General features: G+C 40.7%; 1 protein-coding gene across 2 annotated transcripts in view; it reads right to left on the minus strand.

Moving 5' to 3' along the window:
• Nucleotides 1-3611: 3611 nt before the first annotated feature.
• neurl1b (neuralized E3 ubiquitin protein ligase 1B) overlaps nt 3612-18347 on the minus strand; it is a 28074-nt gene continuing 13338 nt past the window's right edge. The window contains exons 1-6 of one of the 2 annotated variants that reach the window (XM_072395965.1): nt 15176-15565; nt 9610-9851; nt 9197-9530; nt 6388-7119; nt 5145-5270; nt 3612-4562 (exon numbers count right to left, since the gene is read on the minus strand). In XM_072395965.1, the coding sequence (XP_072252066.1) occupies nt 4315-4562; nt 5145-5270; nt 6388-7119; nt 9197-9530; nt 9610-9851; nt 15176-15206 (1713 nt within the window). In that variant the 5' untranslated portion in view covers nt 15207-15565 and the 3' untranslated portion in view covers nt 3612-4314. Of the gene's footprint in view, nt 4563-5144; nt 5271-6387; nt 7120-9196; nt 9531-9609; nt 9852-15175; nt 15566-18347 lie in introns of those variants that run through there. The other variant, XM_072395964.1, reaches the window with a different exon arrangement.

Genomic DNA, 18347 nt, shown 5'->3' on the forward strand with positions numbered 1-18347 from the left:
AAAGTAAACTTGGGTGTGTTTGCCCAACTCCAGATGCCAGCTGCGAGGGTCAGTCTCTGCTTTTCCCAATGGAAATTACTTTAAAAAGGAATATGCTTTGTCTTAATTGTTAAAGGGATTCACTTGAGATTGTCTTCTGTGGTTAGCACTGTGGGTTTGAGTTGTAGTGACGCACTGCTTTTTCAAACTGATCAATGGGAGTCCGTATTCGGTCTCATTGGTCTTTCCTTAACTTCATTCCATCCTTTGTAATAGGAAGACGTTTCTTTACAGCTCAAATTCTTGATGATTGTTTGGTCTTTTGGGGTTTACCGTAGGGTTATGTCTATACCAAATGTTGGTCACAATCAAGTACAGATAATGAGCGTTTGAAGTTGAGCAGTAAACAGCTCACAGAGACAAACATGTACAAGCATCCTCAAACTAAAGCGTTACTCTTTTAAACACAGGCAGAGTGTTATTTTCTTGTATTATTTTTCAGGCCAGTAACAGGAAGTAGTAACGTGAGCCTGCGAACATCTTCAATGGTCTCAAAAGCAATAGAGCAGCGTAGGTGTTCTGTTAATTCACAAACATATCTGAAGCACCACATTTCTATGACAAATTGACTGCTCTGCTTCACTCTTGTCATTGTAGCTTTTGGCATTGGAGCTGCCTTGACTGTCTGATTCAATGTTTTTCCTCCTTGTAAAAAGCACATGAAAAGGTCTCAAAAGTCACAAAACATTCATGATATGATAGGTTCATTGCCCATAGTTCTATGGTGAACTATCAACCTTCTGTGCCGGGCTTCTATAGGCTTGTTTTGCATTGAACTGAATGTGTCAACTTGAAGCAGCAACAAAATAAGTATAGTTCTAAACTGACAGTTTGAATCAGTGTGAACATGCTTGGCATGAAGGCTGATGCTTTTACTTCATGATGCCCACATCCAAAAGCATTTGAAGCGTTATGCGTTTGCTTTGCTTGGAAAAGAAAATTAAAGCTGCGGAATCTGGGGTTATTGCTTTGCTGCTCTGAAAGAAACTCAGTAAATAGCTGGTAATATTCACCTTTATAACTCAGGCTGGATGACTTCCAGTTGTTATTATTCCATGTTCCAAGAAACGCAAAAGTAGGCTTTGTGTTGGGTCCACGATGCTGTGCAGTTCAGGGTGTATTTTGCAGTACTATCACAAATGCACTAAGATTAGAATTTCACACATATTAGCTTTTTTTATTAAGCTGCACTGATGTGGAGAGACATGCCAACATGATTCCAAGCTCATACCAGTGAAAATGTGCTTTGTAAATCCAATGACTTACTCCTCTTACCTCTACAACCAGCATTTTTAATCATGGTGATCCTAAAGACAATCATTCAGACTTACTCCTCTACAACCCCTCTCTAACCAGAATTTCCTCAGTTCCTCATAACAGAGTTCATCTTGTGACTTGGTCATCACATCAGCATAAGCTTGTTCAATGTCTCGTCATCCAATCATCATGTAAACTGAATGAAGGGTTGGAATCAGTCAGTGGCTGTCCCTACCAGGCCTGTTATAAAACTAGTGCTAATTTTCAAAGGTTGCCATACATGTCCCATTCACTGAGCAGACAGCCCTGGGAAATTTCATGCAAAATGGAGGCAGCTCTGTTGTGCATCACTGCTGCAGCACTCAGTTTGGTAGAGGTGGAGATGACAATTTTTAGAACAATCACACCAGTGTTCACTGACTCTTTGCTCTCAGGCTGTTTCCTCTCTAATTTACAGTGCTGATTTGATAGAAGTAAAAAATGAAAATGTTGATATGTCCTCGAAATTTTTAAGGATAATGAGGCTTATTGTATGTCAGTATCCCTGAAGTGTTACTTATCCACGGAGCCCGAAGGTGTTCATTTTGGCCAAACAGTTGTGCAGCTGTTACTGACATTTTTACTTTTTTCAAAAATAATTCAGCCAGGGTTGATGTATTTTTATTTTCTGGGGGAAAAAAAAAGTGGAGGGTGTAGGAGGGTATCTGTGGCTGTAAACTCAGTATTTATGAGGATAAACCAAGAGTTCATGAGGAAATATTTTTGTACCTTTACAATGAATATCTTAATAAAATATTTTGCCTTTTGATTGAAGTGATAGTGAAATTATATTATCATTTTGAACCATATTTTGACAAGAAAAATCACATTTCTTACTCTATAACATGGATAAGATTTTAGATATTCAGTTATTCCCAAATAAGGAATCTTACAATGAAACGCATTTCCTTTCTGTTTAATTTTCTTGCTTTGATAAAACCGCAGTCTCTATATAAAAGAATAAGAGATTGATGGAGATGACATCATCTGCTATTTTTTGACCGTACATAGAGGCAAAACAACCATTGAGAGTCTTCCATTCAGCTGAAGTAAGAGAGACAATCTACTTGACTTTGTTAGCTAATAACATATTTCAAACGAACATGTAAAGTTTGTGATGTTGGATGAAACCCTGGCTGTAGGCAAGGAACCAGGAGAGCGCTGAGAAAAACATCCTAGTTTAGAAAAACAGCTGTGTAAATTTGAGCCTCAAGCCAGCAGAAACACAATTATCCTGAAATACCAGATCATAATGTAGTGAACAAACCAGCACAAATCCTAGTACTCACACACTGGTGACATCAGGGAGAAAACTAGGGAACTTACCCAGGTCATGCCTCTGATTATCAATGTAAATCAAAGGTTTTCTGTTTCAAATGAAAAAGTTAAGCCAGTTAGAGTTATGAAACATCCCATCTACCAGTTGCATATGCTGCTAGTATATTGGACTCACAGCAAACATGTTGATAGCTGAAAAGCTCAAGTGTAAGATTAAAAACGGTCATTTGTAAGACTTGCTTCGTGTGTGCTTTGCTGTTACAGCCTCAAACAATATATCTGTTTTACGATGGTCTCTGTGGCCTTGCTGTATATGTGTGTACAATTTTTAGAATAAGCATTCTCATATAATTGGTTACACTTTTTTTTTTTTACAACATTATATACCAAAAAAAAAGAAAAATAATATCATTGTAAGAAAATATAAAATGAATACAAAGCAGTAATTTCTAAGTTTGTGTCAATTTTTAACTTCTCGGTCTTTACTTAAAAAAAAAGGACAAAATCTCACCTCAGTGTCAGAATATTAATTGTTCGGCTGTGTTAAAACTTCTGATCTTCATTAGATGAGTAACATTATAGGAAAGAAAAAGAAAGTACAACCCTTGTTAATAAGCAGTTGTTGCCTTACCAGCTGACTGTTATTGTGATTAAAGTATCATGAAAAAAATAAGAAGCTGGTTCATTTCACAAGAAAAGTTCAAATAGGAAATGCATAATTGTTCTATATCATTTTTCTCATAAGTGCTGCTATATTTCTTGATATTTGCTACGTAGCTGAAAATGGTGTAAATTTTTCCTTGATATAACAGCAAAAATCTAATTTTAGTGCATGTTATTACATTTATACTACCATACACACGACACTAAGTTTATTTGTAGTTTGGGTAAATGAAGCTCAGGTGCGCCCTCCATCAATAACAGCCAACTAAAAGTGATTTAGACATTAACAGCAATTTGAAACCTTCAAGGTTGTCTGATTCTTGAGACAAGACACATTTTAGTCAGACCACATTTATTAAACTCTCAATGTGCAAAACCAGATTCTTCCAAACAAACTTTCCAATCACACCTTTCCTGAAACACAGCATTGGACAGACTTACACACAGCTAAAACCTTCTTTCTACTTACTATCACAACTTTTATTGCATAAATTTATCATCAGTGTCCCTTATTCATCACAAACTTTCAGCAAGGTACATTAAAATATGGCTAGGATTGTTAGCATAATTACTCGGACAAATAATGGGACAAAGTTCTAAGGCACTAGAAGTCGAAACGATGGTCCACATATTCTGCTAAAGCACAAGGAAATCTAGAACAATGATGCTACAGACAAAATATTCACAGCAGGCCTTTCTGCTCAACAAATGCACATGACATAAAATACATCACACGAAAGAAATATAAAAAGGAGCACATGTTTCATGACTCACTTCCTAGCCAAAGTACAGGTGCTCTTGTGTGCAGTTTATGTATAAAGATGAGCTTCGCCTTGGTTCTGAGTACAAAGAGTTCAGTCAGTCTCCACATAGGATTTGCCCATATAAAATGGAAAAGAGGAAAGAGGCACAGTAATGTACTGGTGTGGCTAATCTCCGGTGGGGGTCAAGAATGATGTCCAGCAAAGCCTGAGAAAGGTCAACAGGTGGTGACATCCTACAGTGGAGCCCACAGCACCTGTTTGAACATCTGTGCCATCATGGCCGGTATGTTTTGATGACATCTTTGATGGGCCTCCTGCATATTGGACAGCATGCGTTTATCTGCCTCTTCAGCCTCAGCCCGCAGTCGTTGCACAGACACATGTGTCCGCAGGTGTAGATGACCGTGTCGACGTCTTGGTCAAAGCAGATGGTGCATTCTCCGTTTTTGCCAGCAGAGGGGAGCTCTGAGGCGGAGAGACAGGGAGAGGTGGGAGGGCTGAGAGGGGAACTGGGCGCAGTCACTGGAGGAGAAACAAGAAAAGGTATGTGAATGTCTTAAAATGGAGCGGACATGGTTACATACACAAACTACTCCTCTTGCAACAGTTAAGCTTCAGATCACCCCTACTGTGAGTGTGTTTTTTTGAATTGTATCACAATAAAAAATGTTTATTCTAAATCTTAATCTGGGATTTCTAAATTATTACTACTTTGTGTACTGTTGCTAAATCCAATTTGTGTTCAGATATCCATCTAAAGTAGCCTTCGCAGTTTCTTAGCGCCGATGGGAATGTCATCAAGTGCGAAATGTTTGTGTACTGAAGAAAGTATGCTGCTTCCTTAACTGTACATGAGGAGCGCCGCACTTTTCAAAGTTTAACATGATAAGAAGTTGCATATGAGTTTTCTTTACATTGCAAAAAGGCGGTACACAAAAGAAGACTTCCATCCAAAGTGAGACAAAACATCTTTCCCACGATTTGTGTCACAGAACAGCACTGTCCAACACAACTGCTTCGTGTCTAAAGCGTCCCATGATGATCTCGTGAGGGTTTCTATATACAGTGTAGCACAGGGTATGCTTTCAACATTTGGCAACTTACCCAGAGAGGATTCAGACGCAGAGGAGGATCTGTTGACACTGAACACCAGGTCTGAGTCACTGTCATCCGGGCTGCTGCTTTGAGAAGCGGTGGGGGATGTGGGGGGAGGACTGGACTGCAGTGTTCCTGTCACAAAGAAAAATACAAATCAGCCACCCCCAAATAATAAAGAACCTGGAGTGCATTTAAAAAGGGGAAATTAGTCAGAGGATATATTTAACAGTAGTTTATTTGTATGATTTTAGTACATGATGTCCTCAAATCTTTTAAAGTAATAATGGAGTGTAAGGCTTTACACTGACAGGCCTGGATCAATTAGATGAGGAATGCATACTTTTTTAATAGAGCGATTTTGCATAGTACTATCTATAAGAGAGTATTGTTGAATTAGAAACCACTGAGACTGGAGGCTGAGCTGATAGCAGTTTATGTGGGAGTAGTGGGACTGGGACAGATAGGTCACAGCTCAAAGGCTCATACAGACATAAACTATTCACACGCATTCCTTTAGTCTGGAAAAAAGAAACATCAGGCTTTCATAATTTGAGGAAATTATGCTCATTTGCTTTTATGGGATAGAGGTGAATGTGAAGATTGATGCCACTCTTATTCTGTTTAAAAAATTGTGCCCCAGCCAGCAGCTGTTTGTTTTATATTTAGAGTCATTCACCAATTTAGCTTTGCGCTTTTATTACACTGTCACAGTTGAACTTGTAATTGATGTGGAAACTGATGTGACCTTAAAATGCCATCCAACTAACGGCTGCTTAGCACCGGTGCAAACAGCCTCACATTCAAAAGACGCCAGCTTCCCTCGTGAAATTCTCAGTTAGTGAACTTTTTTCATAAGTTACAACGATTGCAGTCCACAAAGTAATGTCACTGAGGATTTGTCGACTCAGTTCTATTCAGTCTATGGTTCGAGCTCTGAGTGTGTTTACTGGTAGTTTCTAATGGTGACTAAAGCTGACTTCAGTCAGAGACGAGGTTGTTGTGTTAATGCTTCCAATGTACAGCCATGTAGTCAGTTATTGCAAAGATGTGGATAGTTTGGGTTCTACTGCAAACTCTCTCTTCTACACAAACATCCACGCTGTTCTTCGACAACTCCTCTTCTTTGTCTGGTACATTTTTTTGGATCTAGTCATTTTTTAGATTTAGGAAATTGTTACGCAAACAGAATGAATCAAAATCCTTTTGGGTTCATGATGCCGTGTCTATGTGTTGCTTTAAAAACGCTTACCGAGTATCCTGAGTCTGTTGATAGCCCCATGCAGGGTGAAAAAGGCCCACAGGACCTGGGAGGAGTCCACACAGAGCAGCCTGCCACGTCCCACTCCGTTCACGCCGTGGTGCACCTCTCCGTTGGACAGCAGACTGAAGCTGAGCACATCTCCGGAGCAGGGCATGGGGAAACTCCGGTGCACCACCCAATACTCCTTGCGGTCCAGGAGCACTTCAGGGTCAGCTGGCAGGTCTCCAGCATGCAGACAAGCTGGGTCACAGGATGTTAAACCAAACGACAGCGCACCAAAGTAGGGCAGGCCCAGGTGGCCGACCTCCACGTGCAAAGTCTCACCCACATGCAGTGGCCGGTCACTAAACACCAGAGTCCGACTGCTGTCCAGAAAGTGAATACAGGCGGCAGAACGGTCTGCAGAGAGTATCACATCGGAGCCACGAATGGGATGAAAGTGCAAGTCATTGTCCAGCAAAGCAGGTAGACCCCGGACCACCCTTGGGAATGCAGTGGACACAGATGAGGACGGTGTGGAGGAGGAGGAGGTGGAGGAGCAGCAGGGGCTAAGCTGAGTGTAGTTGTTGAGCTGCAGGTTGGCCATCTTCGCAGCAGCCTGATTGTTTTCCAATTGATTGTTGCTGTAATTGGCTGAATCATGGCTGCTCTGTGGCAGATAGGCACTCAGACGAGCTGCACTCAGGCAGCTGGACCCCACACTCTCAGCAAACGTGCTTTCTGTAATGCAAAATACGGTCAAATACATAACTTCAACAAAGGTACACATAATCGAGATGTGCACTGTTATGACAGCCACAGACACTGCTTTTTAGTTTCAAAGGATGTTGTTTCCGTTATCCAAATCACTTTTATATTCCAGATAAAACAAAAATGAGACCCACAATCAGGTGTAAAAAGGGTGGTGTGTCGTAAATACTTTCAGATTTTAAACAAATTCCTCTATTCGGGAAATTGGAGCACTTGGAGAAGGCTCCAAAGCGCGGAGCAGTTTTGAGGAAAACGTGAAAGTTACTGATGATCTTTTTTCTTTTTTTTTCATTTTAATGCTAAAAAACATTCAAATGAAAACAAAAATGACTAAAAAAATCATTTTGAATGTGGTTGCTTATAGTTCTTAGGGAAGAAAATTCAGATAAGCAGGCCAGACCTTTAAAAGAAAAAAGGAAAGAATATAAGGGAACTCAGAATTGGCTAAAGAAAATTGCAGTCAGTGCGTCTCATTACACTAGAACTGGTGTGAAAATCAGTGGCAACACGTCTTAACCTCAACATTTCTGAAGCAGCGTGGGATCCCCTCGACAGGGAATGGGACAAAAGGCAGCCAATATCCAAAGAAATGCCTCTCCTTAAAGAAGTGACTTGAAGAAATCACAAGAAAGCTTGTCGAAGAGAGTTCAGGCAGTGTTTAAGAATACAGATGACCATACTAAACCTTAACTTTCAACTTTTGTAGAATTGTAAAAATTTGCTTCATATACAACATTCCCATATATGTTTGTACATTTATTTCCTGTTTTTTTTTTTTTGCTATAATATGAATAAATAAGTGGTGGCTTAAGATCCTTGCACTGCACTTTACATTTTTCATTACAAGTTTCATATTTGGATGCAGTTGAGGGTTCGGTGTGATGGGACAGTATGAGTGTAAAGCAGTTGTTTCTGTGAAGACAGCGTGGCTAAAGTGATAGAAATTTAAAAAAATATTCATTTCATGCAAAACTTCTACATTTGTAATTTACATAATTTACATGTTAACAGTTAAATTGTACATTTTCTTACTACTGACAGCAAGCTGCAGAGACATAAGTGATTAAATGCTCAGATGCCTTTGTAAGTAGCTCTTGTTGGGATGTTTGAGGCCGACTTAAATAAACCTTTCTTTTTGGAACAAATAAGCTTCATCAGCCAGATGATTAATGTCCTTCCCCACATTATTAGCCTACCTATCTTCCTTTCCTCACAAACATGAGTTATCTACACTACACTCTCTCTGTGTGGAATTTGCCGGATTTCTCTATCTTTCAGAGTTTGATATAAATAAGTGTGGAACTAGTGATCCTTCTTTGACTAAAGATACATTCCTCAGTTCACTATTCCCAGTGATTCTGGAGCAGTCGAGTGCACTGGCCCCTCACCAAAGCTCCTGGGATCAGCTGCCTTGACCAAACAAGGCCATAGCTCCTGTCAGACTGAAGATAAACACATGCGATGCATAGCCTATGAGTGGGGACCGCAGGGGAGAGAATGATGGAAATCAAGGCAGCGTAAGGGGAGAAAGTGACAAAGCGCGGGAAAGCGATAGTAAGAAATTGTTAAAGCAGGAAAAGCGGGATGGCTGGGAAGGCTGAGGGGGTGGATTGACTGCTTCAGACCTTTTGTTCATACCTTAATGTCATGTCAGCCAATCTGACAGAAAGAGGCTCTGGTTTTCGAGTCAAACAGATCAGTTTTGACACACAGGCCACACTACCCACTCCTTCTAACTCCTTCTCAGTTGGTGCAGTAGAGCTTTGTTGTACAGCTGCTCGCTGAACTCACAAGAGACTTCTTATATTAGCTGTGAATATGTTGACACTGTAAAAATATGTTCCTGAGGTTTCGGGGGTTGTCAGAGCTATGGTCTAAACACAGAGCCACTGAGACGAACCCAGTCAGAAAATTCTACACGGCTCTGTACTTCACTGGACATCTGAATTTCTTTTTTTGCATTGGTTGGCTGTAGTACGAATAATTGTGAAAGCACTTGGTAAGAGTGCTTTCACAGAGCAAGCAAACGACATAATAAAACTCTTACCAAGTAATGTGACCTCCTGAGTGATGCCATAGATGTCTATAATGGCCCAAAGTGGACAGCCGATGCTGAGCCCACAGTGGAACAGAATGGGCTCTCCATCATTGATGCTGTAGAAAACTCTTCCGTGACGATCCGCCCAGAAGGACAAAACATTGTCCTTCGAGGCCAGTCTCTCAGGCAGAGCTTTGGCCCAGTAACCCGGCCGTGTCACCAGGTCTGGACAAGCATACTTGGGGATGTCTGCGGCAACCAGTTCGCTGGGATCCAGACTGGTAAAACCAAAGCGCAGAGCTCCACTCCAGCCAGTGTGCACACCAGTCAACCGCAGACGCACCTGAGTAAAAGACATTAGTATGAATTTGACCTTTTTTCTTTCGCTGTCCACAACACAGTAATAAAGAAAAGAAATGAACCTTTTCGTAAAGGTGAACAGGGCGATGGCTGAAGGTGATGCCATTGCAGAAGCTGTTCTTGCGAGTGGCACGACGAAGCTGTCCGTCCAGCCTGATGTTCTTGCCTTTGGCATGCGGGTGAAAGCGAGGTGACTCTAAGTTGATGCTGACTGGGGGAGCAGATGTTCTTCTCTCAACACCTGCCCCATTGTTAGGGGTGTAGTACTGCCTACTAGCCACCGGGCGGGGTTGCAGTGTCCCAGCTGTGGGCGGAGAAACATCAGGGTTACAGCAAGAGAAAAGAAGAGACCATTAATGATTCAACTATGTTGGAAAGGAAAGGAACATGGTATGTGAGTTGCAGGCAGGCCTGCTTTTATGTGACTGCGGCAAGGTCAAAACAGCAGTGCTTGTGACACCAGCTGTTGGAAAAACAACATAATCAGTACACAATGAGTTGTTTGCAAGCCGCCCATGGGAGCTGGTTTAGAGGGCAGAGACCAAGTTATGAAAGGGAGCCCACAGTCTCTCAAACTTCCCTAACCATAATGAATATAAAGCCCCTCTGCTTCTCTCAACAAGCACATGAAATAGTCTCTTTCAGTATGGAGCCCACATTTATAGTGTAAAATAGCCAACTGTCCCAAATCAGTCCTCTCACCACATCCATATGGTAAATTTAGACAAAATCCCACGTGCCGGGAAAAAAAATAAAATTGTGGCTTAAGTTCAGTGCTAATAATAGTGACATCACACAGGAGAGAAAACAAACAAAAAAAAAAGCTAACATAAAGTTGACAGCAGACAAGTCCTCAACATAAGTCCTCAACATATATATATATGGAGGATTCACATCCCTGGCCTACAGCATAAACAAAACCTGAATAACCCCTTTGGTTTCTTCAGTTATCTTCAGAGGAGGAGTGCCTACTTGGTATTGAAACACCCAAATAAAAGACTTAATCTTTGATCTCATCTTCACAGGAGAAGTCACTGTCCTACTTGGGGAAAATAATCTCTTATAAAGCTCTGCAAAACAAATTAATAGGGCTCACAAAATCAAACAAGACAAACAAGAACACTGGCTCAAATGAAACCGGGATTTTTGGGGCTTTCTATGAAATCAAATTAAAGCTTTAAGTGAGTGTTTATGGTATAGAACGACTCAGATCAAAATTCAAAGCGAGGCTGTGTGTCTACCCTCCTCCACAGCAACAGAGTGATTACATTTCTGTTTAAATTCAGCGCGATCTGGTGTAAAGACAATAACTCAGTGAAATGTTCCACAGCACATTTCCTAAATTAGGCATTATCACTGATTATATTCTAAACTATGAAGTAGAAGCAGGAACATCTGTAACATCTCAAATGATGTGCGGGTGCCTCTTGACTTTCGTACTCTGGGAATTCAGTTTTTGAGAAAGCAAAATATACTCTGGGTACAGTAAATTGAAAGAAAATATGTCGGAGCTTAGCTTGTACGCCTTAGGCTGAAGTGCCTCGTTGACAGAGTGACATACTGGGAACCTGGAGTTAAATCGCATACAGTGAAGCCTGATATAGACACTTGTTTGCCAGTATTAGATGAAAGGCATAGCATAACAGGTCATGCAGCAAAGAACAGCTCACAGCATATTATGGCCATAGTCGGTGCCTCTCATGTATTAAAAAGACATTTGTGTCTCAGATGTAAAAAGATGGAGAATAAAGACCCTCCGATCTTTAAAAAACAGAGAATCACTCAGTAAAACCTGACGCTCATAACTGCATCAATTAATTATTACTCAATTAGAAGAAAAAAACTCTTTTATAACAATTTCCAAAGTAATCTTTGTGTGTTAGTCCAAACAAAGATTATAGCAGATGTTTGCTTATCTAAAGTCTACCAAACCTACAGCTCAGTTTCTGACCTCTGATCACTCAATTATGCGTTCACCTTTTACAATTATTCATCATTTTATTTCAGATTGTCGGAATTTTGTATCCCTATTGCATGCACATGCAGGTGATAGGATGCATACATATTACTGCCGATGGTGATGATGGCAATGAACCAAGAAACAGATATATTTCTTTTCTTCTGTATCTGATTCACAGGAGACACAATACAGCACAGCTATTTTTCTATATTTCAAATGCTTGGTTATCTCTTGGGAAGAGGTCACCTGTTCGGCTGAAACAGAGGGCATTTTTTGCCTAGGATATGATAATAAACATGCAGTTAAGATAATGAAAGGCTTGTTTGAACACGACGTTGGAAATGTCTGCAGGTTTTAAATCAGAAATCAACAAGTGTCTTGTTGACTTTGTTGACTTATCAATCCAATCAAACCCCCTCCTAAAACTCTTAAAAGACGTGACCTCTAATTGCCTACATCGCTGTGGCCTTTAGGTGTCACTGTTTCAGAGAAACTTTTAGCCGATAGCTATATGCTATGATAAACCTTAAAATTCTGCAAAATTTTGGTTTGTAAATGTTTTATTGGGAATAAGATGCCTTTTGTTAGACCTTAAGGACAGGTGATGAGCTCTGGTGAGTAACACTCCCCCGTAAAACAGAAAATAGAATAGCCACAATGTAGAAAATGTTGTATTTGAGCTGATCAACACAAATTCTGTTCTTCTCTTTCCTTCTGTTTTTGTGCGCCCATCACGATTTCCAAAGTAATATATAGTTCAAGAGTAATGTATTTCACATTTTGTGCGTTTAGCTGCCATTGATTTGACATTATTGCAGTGTCAATGTCAATGTTTAATGATGTTTTCCCAACCATAGTTGTACATTACAGCAAAGTCTTGTCAGACCGTAGCGTTTTTCTCAGGTCTCAGCTGTATAATCGATGGGTGTTTCTAATAAAACATAGTCAGTATGGCTTTTTTTTTCTATTCTGTTAATAGATAGTTTCATGTGATGTTTTTCAGTTTGATGTTTAATGTAACATCTCCTTTCTTCAAAGAGCACCTTCAAAACGGCTGCGGTTGGAACCAGACACAGACTTTGCCACCTGTTAAATGTGATAAACATATATTTCAAGTGTGGTGACAGTGTGTTCCTCTATGTAGTTATTTTTAAGTCTAGGAGAACCAAAAAAAGAGCAAAAAACGCATTTGTGGACATGAATAGGTTACATTTTCATGAGTACTTCACACTGTGTTGTGAGACTGGGTTGTAACATTACAGTCACATGCAGAGTTGAGTTGACCTACTGTGTGTGTGTGTGTGTGGGGGGGGGGTGTTGAGGTCGAGTTATTGACTGAAGTGTGGACAGTGTGAGAATAGATCATGAGAGAGATCATCATACATGTAAGTGTAGCTGAATTCACTGCACACACATGTCTTTAAGTTACTTAAATGGGGATTTTGTCTGACGATGCTGCAGTTTAAAAGACAAAATTTTATTAGAGCAGAGTGACGGTCTGGAAAAGTATCTGCAAGCTGACAACTGGTTTTAATGCGATGATTCTCAGTCAGAATTTCTGTCCTTTTTAATCGTCTCACAATTCATTGGCTTAATTGGGAATTTGGCTGCGTCAGATTACATTTCACTGATTTTACAGAGAGATGGAATTTTTTGCCCACTTCTTGACTTTTTAAGTGTGCTATGTACATGTACTTTCAGTTTAAAGACTTTATTTAAAAACTTTATATCAAAAACAAGAATTTTATCTTTAATTATTTTTGTCTGAAAATATGTTGCTTTCAGCTCTGATTCAATATCTACTAGAATCATTGGTCTATTTGAGCTCTGCGAAGGCAGCAAGGACCTGTGTCATTTGCATCTGCCTGAACAGAAAATATCACTGAATCATGACATTATCACATTGTTTTGCAAGTAACGGCAGGAATATCAGGTGGTTAAAAGAGATTGTGAGGCTTAGTAAATTACATAGAAATATTAACTGGTCTGAGGTAAGACTCAACAATGGATCCTCAGAATGCTACCTTTCCATAGTATTAAGCAAAGGATTGATGGACCATCAAAATCATCAAGTACGGCAAGGGAATCAGAACTGAAATACAGCGGATCCATCGAGACCTTTTATGGTTTCAGGACTTGAAGTCTGCAATCTGTTTCGGACTTTGGAGAGCAAAGTACAAGAGAAAACAGACTGACAATGACAATAACTGGGATTCAAACACAGGTCAGAAACAGCTGTCAAGAAATTGCTTGTTAAGCAAAGCTCATCTAACGCTTGTAGATTATTGTCATCAATACAACACGTCACAGACGGTATATATCTGCTACTGCGCTTAACGTATCAGTTGCCTTTGGAGAAAAACAGTTGGGCAATAGCAATGTTGCTGCTAGGGAATGGAAAAGAGGAAATAAATGCAATCATAAGACTGATTTTGTTCATTCATCAGCAGCATCTTTGGCACAAGGTCCCTCATGGCTCCTGCACTTGTGTGAGTCCTGCTTGCAATGACTAAACCCTCTCAGGCCAAACCCAGAGCCAACTGCTACCTAGCAGCCCCATCCGCTGTAAGAGGGCCTGCTGGGGGCGTGGGAGTGTGACAGTCGTTAAATCAAACTGATATGGGGAACTGATTAACAAGTAATGGGCTCTAGGTGACATGACAAAGTGGCTCAGAAAGTAGTATTCTGAGAGCTCATAATCACATAAAAACTGCGGCTGACAATCGAGACAAATGTAGGAATAAATCACTGGTAATCACTTGAGATTGCACTTATTCCAATGATACTTGGAATAACAAAACACAGTTGTAGGTTATAAATCAGTAGTATTTTTAGCATTTGTTCATCTTCTAGGTCACTGTGTTGTTATTCAGTTCATCTTACTTTGTTTTCCTGGCTGTTTTCACGTGATAATAAGTTTTGATGTGTGATTTCCGTGTGAACTGGCTGCTGCAACAACATCCTACTGGAATGAGACTTCCACTAAGGAGTGAGTAAGGAATGTTGTTTCTGATATAAAGTTGGCAAGAAAAATCAATCTAACTGAAATAAAAGCCATATCTATATAGTATAATAAATAAGTTTCAAACAGGAAAGAGGGAAGGATCACATTTAGGAGAAAGCAAAAATAAAATCAGTCTCAAAGTGCTTCCATTTACCATATAGTCTGGTATAACTGTGAATGCATCACAGCAGAATTAGAAACTGCACGTTAAGCGTTACAGTGATGGAATAATACATTAATTTTAACATCACTTCGCTGAGGATCAAATTATGGAGAACAGTACCAACGAACAAAAAAAAAGCTTTTTTTCGACAGCGCATCTTTTTCTAAAGATAATCTTTAAAGGCGTCGTGTATTTTTGTAACACGTATTACCGTCCCCCGCACACACACTGTGGCGTCATTGAAGTGAAACCTGCAAATGATGGGTAAAAAAAGTCACACACATCTGTGGTGCTTCGCGGCAGCTGGAGGAGCGCTTTCTTGGACCCGCTCCCTGAGAATCACGCTCGGCTCCCCCGTGATGGGAAGCGCGTCTCCAGGGCGATCACAACTGGGACAAACCATGTGCAATATCTGCTTAGCAAGCGGTTTCAACAGACACCGCTTTATGTGTAACCACATCACAAGCCTAATAGTAAATGATAAACGAATGCAAGTCTCACCTATTAACGGTTTAGGTGCTGTATTCCCCATTATATCCAGAAATGCCTCGCATCGGCTGACAACTTAATACCGACTGCAGTATATCTCTGTCCATCCATTAAGCCTTCGTCCGATGAGTATTTGCCTTGATCGGCTGCGATTCCAATACCTTCAAACTGCGATGTACATCCCAACTGAAGCATGAACGCGCTCTACTTAATGTCAGCCCCAAGCCGCAGCGACAGGCAGACACCTCCAACTGGCGCACAGCAGCCCCCTCCTTTCTTTAGTATAGGCTCCCCTCCACGCGACTTTAAAGACACAGTAAGCAGAGGTACCCTTTCAACAACATCACGCACAGGCTTTAAATAATTAATCCAGTAGCTAATTTACTCAACTCTATCATGAAATCATAAGACAAACAGTGTGTGTGTGTGTGTGGGGGGGGGGTTCTTAAGGGAGGCAGTCTGTCAAGATATTTGCATTTTGCATATAAGGGTCATGCTGACAGGATGCTGAAAACTTGGACAACAATGCTATCCAAGGAGACAAAATCCATGTCAGTAGAGACAACAGACTTGTCTAGATCCCCACAGGCATGCAGACCCAACAAGTGGATGCAATCAACCCCTAAATGAATCATGCACGCATGAAGTAGACAAACAGATAAGGAGTCTACACTTGTGATAAAAGTCCAAGCACCATATGAGGAAATCCCCTTTTTTTTCCCCACCCTATCCTCTGCCCTCCCACAGCCTTGACTGCTGGGCTTCTCTCAAGCTGTTTCCTGTCTTCTGGACCACACTGCTCTCTGAGGAACCGTGCATTGCCTGCAGGGCTTGTAGGAATGAGAGCCTCGGTGAAAGGAGAGATGGAATGGCATATCTCCCAGAGCAGAGTACTAGAGAGGCCTGAGATGCTACAGCAGCTGTGTGTCATACACTGTGAACAAAGCCTGCTCTTGACGGAATTCAAATGTCTGAAATTGCTAGTGTGCTCAAACCATCCTCCACTGACGTCAGTGTAATGATTTTGACTAATTGGGAAGGATACTAAAGACGTAGCTGCAGGTGGACTGTGCTGACATATAGGAATTAGTAGCTGACAGCATAGTCATGTATGATCTAATTCAGTCTAAGGGCAAACAAGTCTTGTGGGCAATGGCGTTTGGGTGAAAGCAGACTGGAACTAAATATAACTCAGAGACAAAAGCGTTTGTTTCTGCCTCCTCAATGCTGTTTGTTTGAGCAGGATATGGTGGCTCCTTCTGAGTCTTGAGTGAATGGTGTTTAAAGGTGAAGCATCAGTGAACCCACCCCCCCACCAACGAACTTGACCTAGCCTCAGAAAGAAAGAGCTGCAACGGCGAGGGGATTAACACAGGAAGTGAATATGAGGCTGTGATGATGTCGGCAATCAAGCCTTCTCTGTAAACACAGCAGAGCTGCAGTAACTAGTGCTGCTTCCCCCTGATGCTTGCTGCACCGTCTGAGTGTAGACTGTGGGGTGTTAATGAAAGCGTAATGATTGCGGAGCTGATTTTATTCTAAAGGCAAGGATTTGTACTTTCGTATTCACCGCAGTCATTTGATCCGCCACTGAGTAGCTGCAAAATTACAGCTACAAACTACAGAGACATTTCAAAGAGACTGTTGAACATTTTGGGACAACATCAGCAACTCCAACTTTTTCAACACTGCATAGCATATTATGTTGAAATGACCTGCTTCTGCCCCAGATCTACTGTCAATGGAAAGTTAATAGATAATTTTGTTGTGGTGGACACACAAACTCCGTGATTCAGGGGACAGTGGTAATATAAAAACTGACGAAGAGGCATATTTAGCGGGAGTGTTGTAGCATGGCTTAAACAGCGGACTTTCATCACTGAGAGTGGGGTTTGTGTCCTTGTGGATTCTGTAGCCTCATTATTATCAGTTGCAGTGGGATTAGGTTTGCAAAAAGGCAAGTATGACCAAAGAATGCACAGCAGGATATGAACCATCTGCCTTTCATCAGTAGGAAAACCAGTCAGGAAAACTCGTCACTCCGGTAACCAGCACAATAGGGGAGGAGCTTGTTGTTTTCAGTCACATGACATGTGATTTTAACCCTTTATTTTTCTCCACCATTGCTTTGAATATCAATTGGAGGTTAGTTTGAATTAGATCAATGGTTTGGAGCCCCTTGGTAAAACCATTTCTTGCTAGATGAGGAAACATTCCTCAGTTTTGGTGTAACTAAGGCTATATATGAGGCTATACAACTGGTGACTCTTGTCACACCCATAACAGACACCAAGACATTTTTTCATTCTCAACTCATCACATACTGATGCCCGGTCCAGAGCCTTTTGAGTCAGTTTTCAATGCACAGAGTACCCCCTCACCATCCCTTTCTGACACACAGGGAACCGCTCCATAGTCGTATAATGACAGTTATCCTTCTGCAGCAATTTGTGAAGGACGAACTGTGCTAATAGTTATGCTGACAGGAAAAAAATTCTACAACGCTCGCTTTGAAACAGGTTACACAAATCATGCAAGACGTTTGTAGGGGAGATGGGAAACAGACATTCGGCTCCCAAGCACAAGACTCATCAGTCCCAGCTTTAAAACTTTTTTTTCCCTCTCACTTACTATTTTATTGTCTTTAATTTGACTTCTCATCAGCTGCACTAGGAAATACATTATGATGAGGTAATAATATGCACAATTGAATACTTTTATTGTAGAAAGCTTCACTGACATTTTCCACATTGCCATGGCAACTCAGTCACTGTTATGCTACCAGCAGGGGAAAACCTGCATGTGGTTACCCTGTGCATTCAATCCAACACAATGGGATCCTGACCAAGCATCAGTATGTAAGATTGGCTGCTCAAACATATGCCAATATATGACCCTGACTGGTCCAAAGCAACTGAGCCTTTGCCACAAACAAACAGCTTGGAGAAGGTTAGGATGGATTCAATTGATTCAATTTTAAGATAAAGCTCCCAAGAATCCAGCAGCCTTCTGAGGTAAGTTATGTTTCCAACAAAAGTAGGCAAGGCGAGTTTATTTATAGAGCATAATTTTTACACAAGACAATTCAAAGGGCTTTACAGCTACATAAAATCACAAGAAGGCAAATAAAATCATTAAAACATAAAAATAATTATTAATTCATTTCAAAAGCAAAGAGTGCAGA

This window comes from Leuresthes tenuis, unplaced genomic scaffold, assembly GCF_036924035.1.
Source record: "Leuresthes tenuis unplaced genomic scaffold, fLeuTen1.0.hap1 SCAF_11, whole genome shotgun sequence".
Taxonomy (NCBI): Eukaryota; Metazoa; Chordata; class Actinopteri; order Atheriniformes; family Atherinopsidae; genus Leuresthes; species Leuresthes tenuis.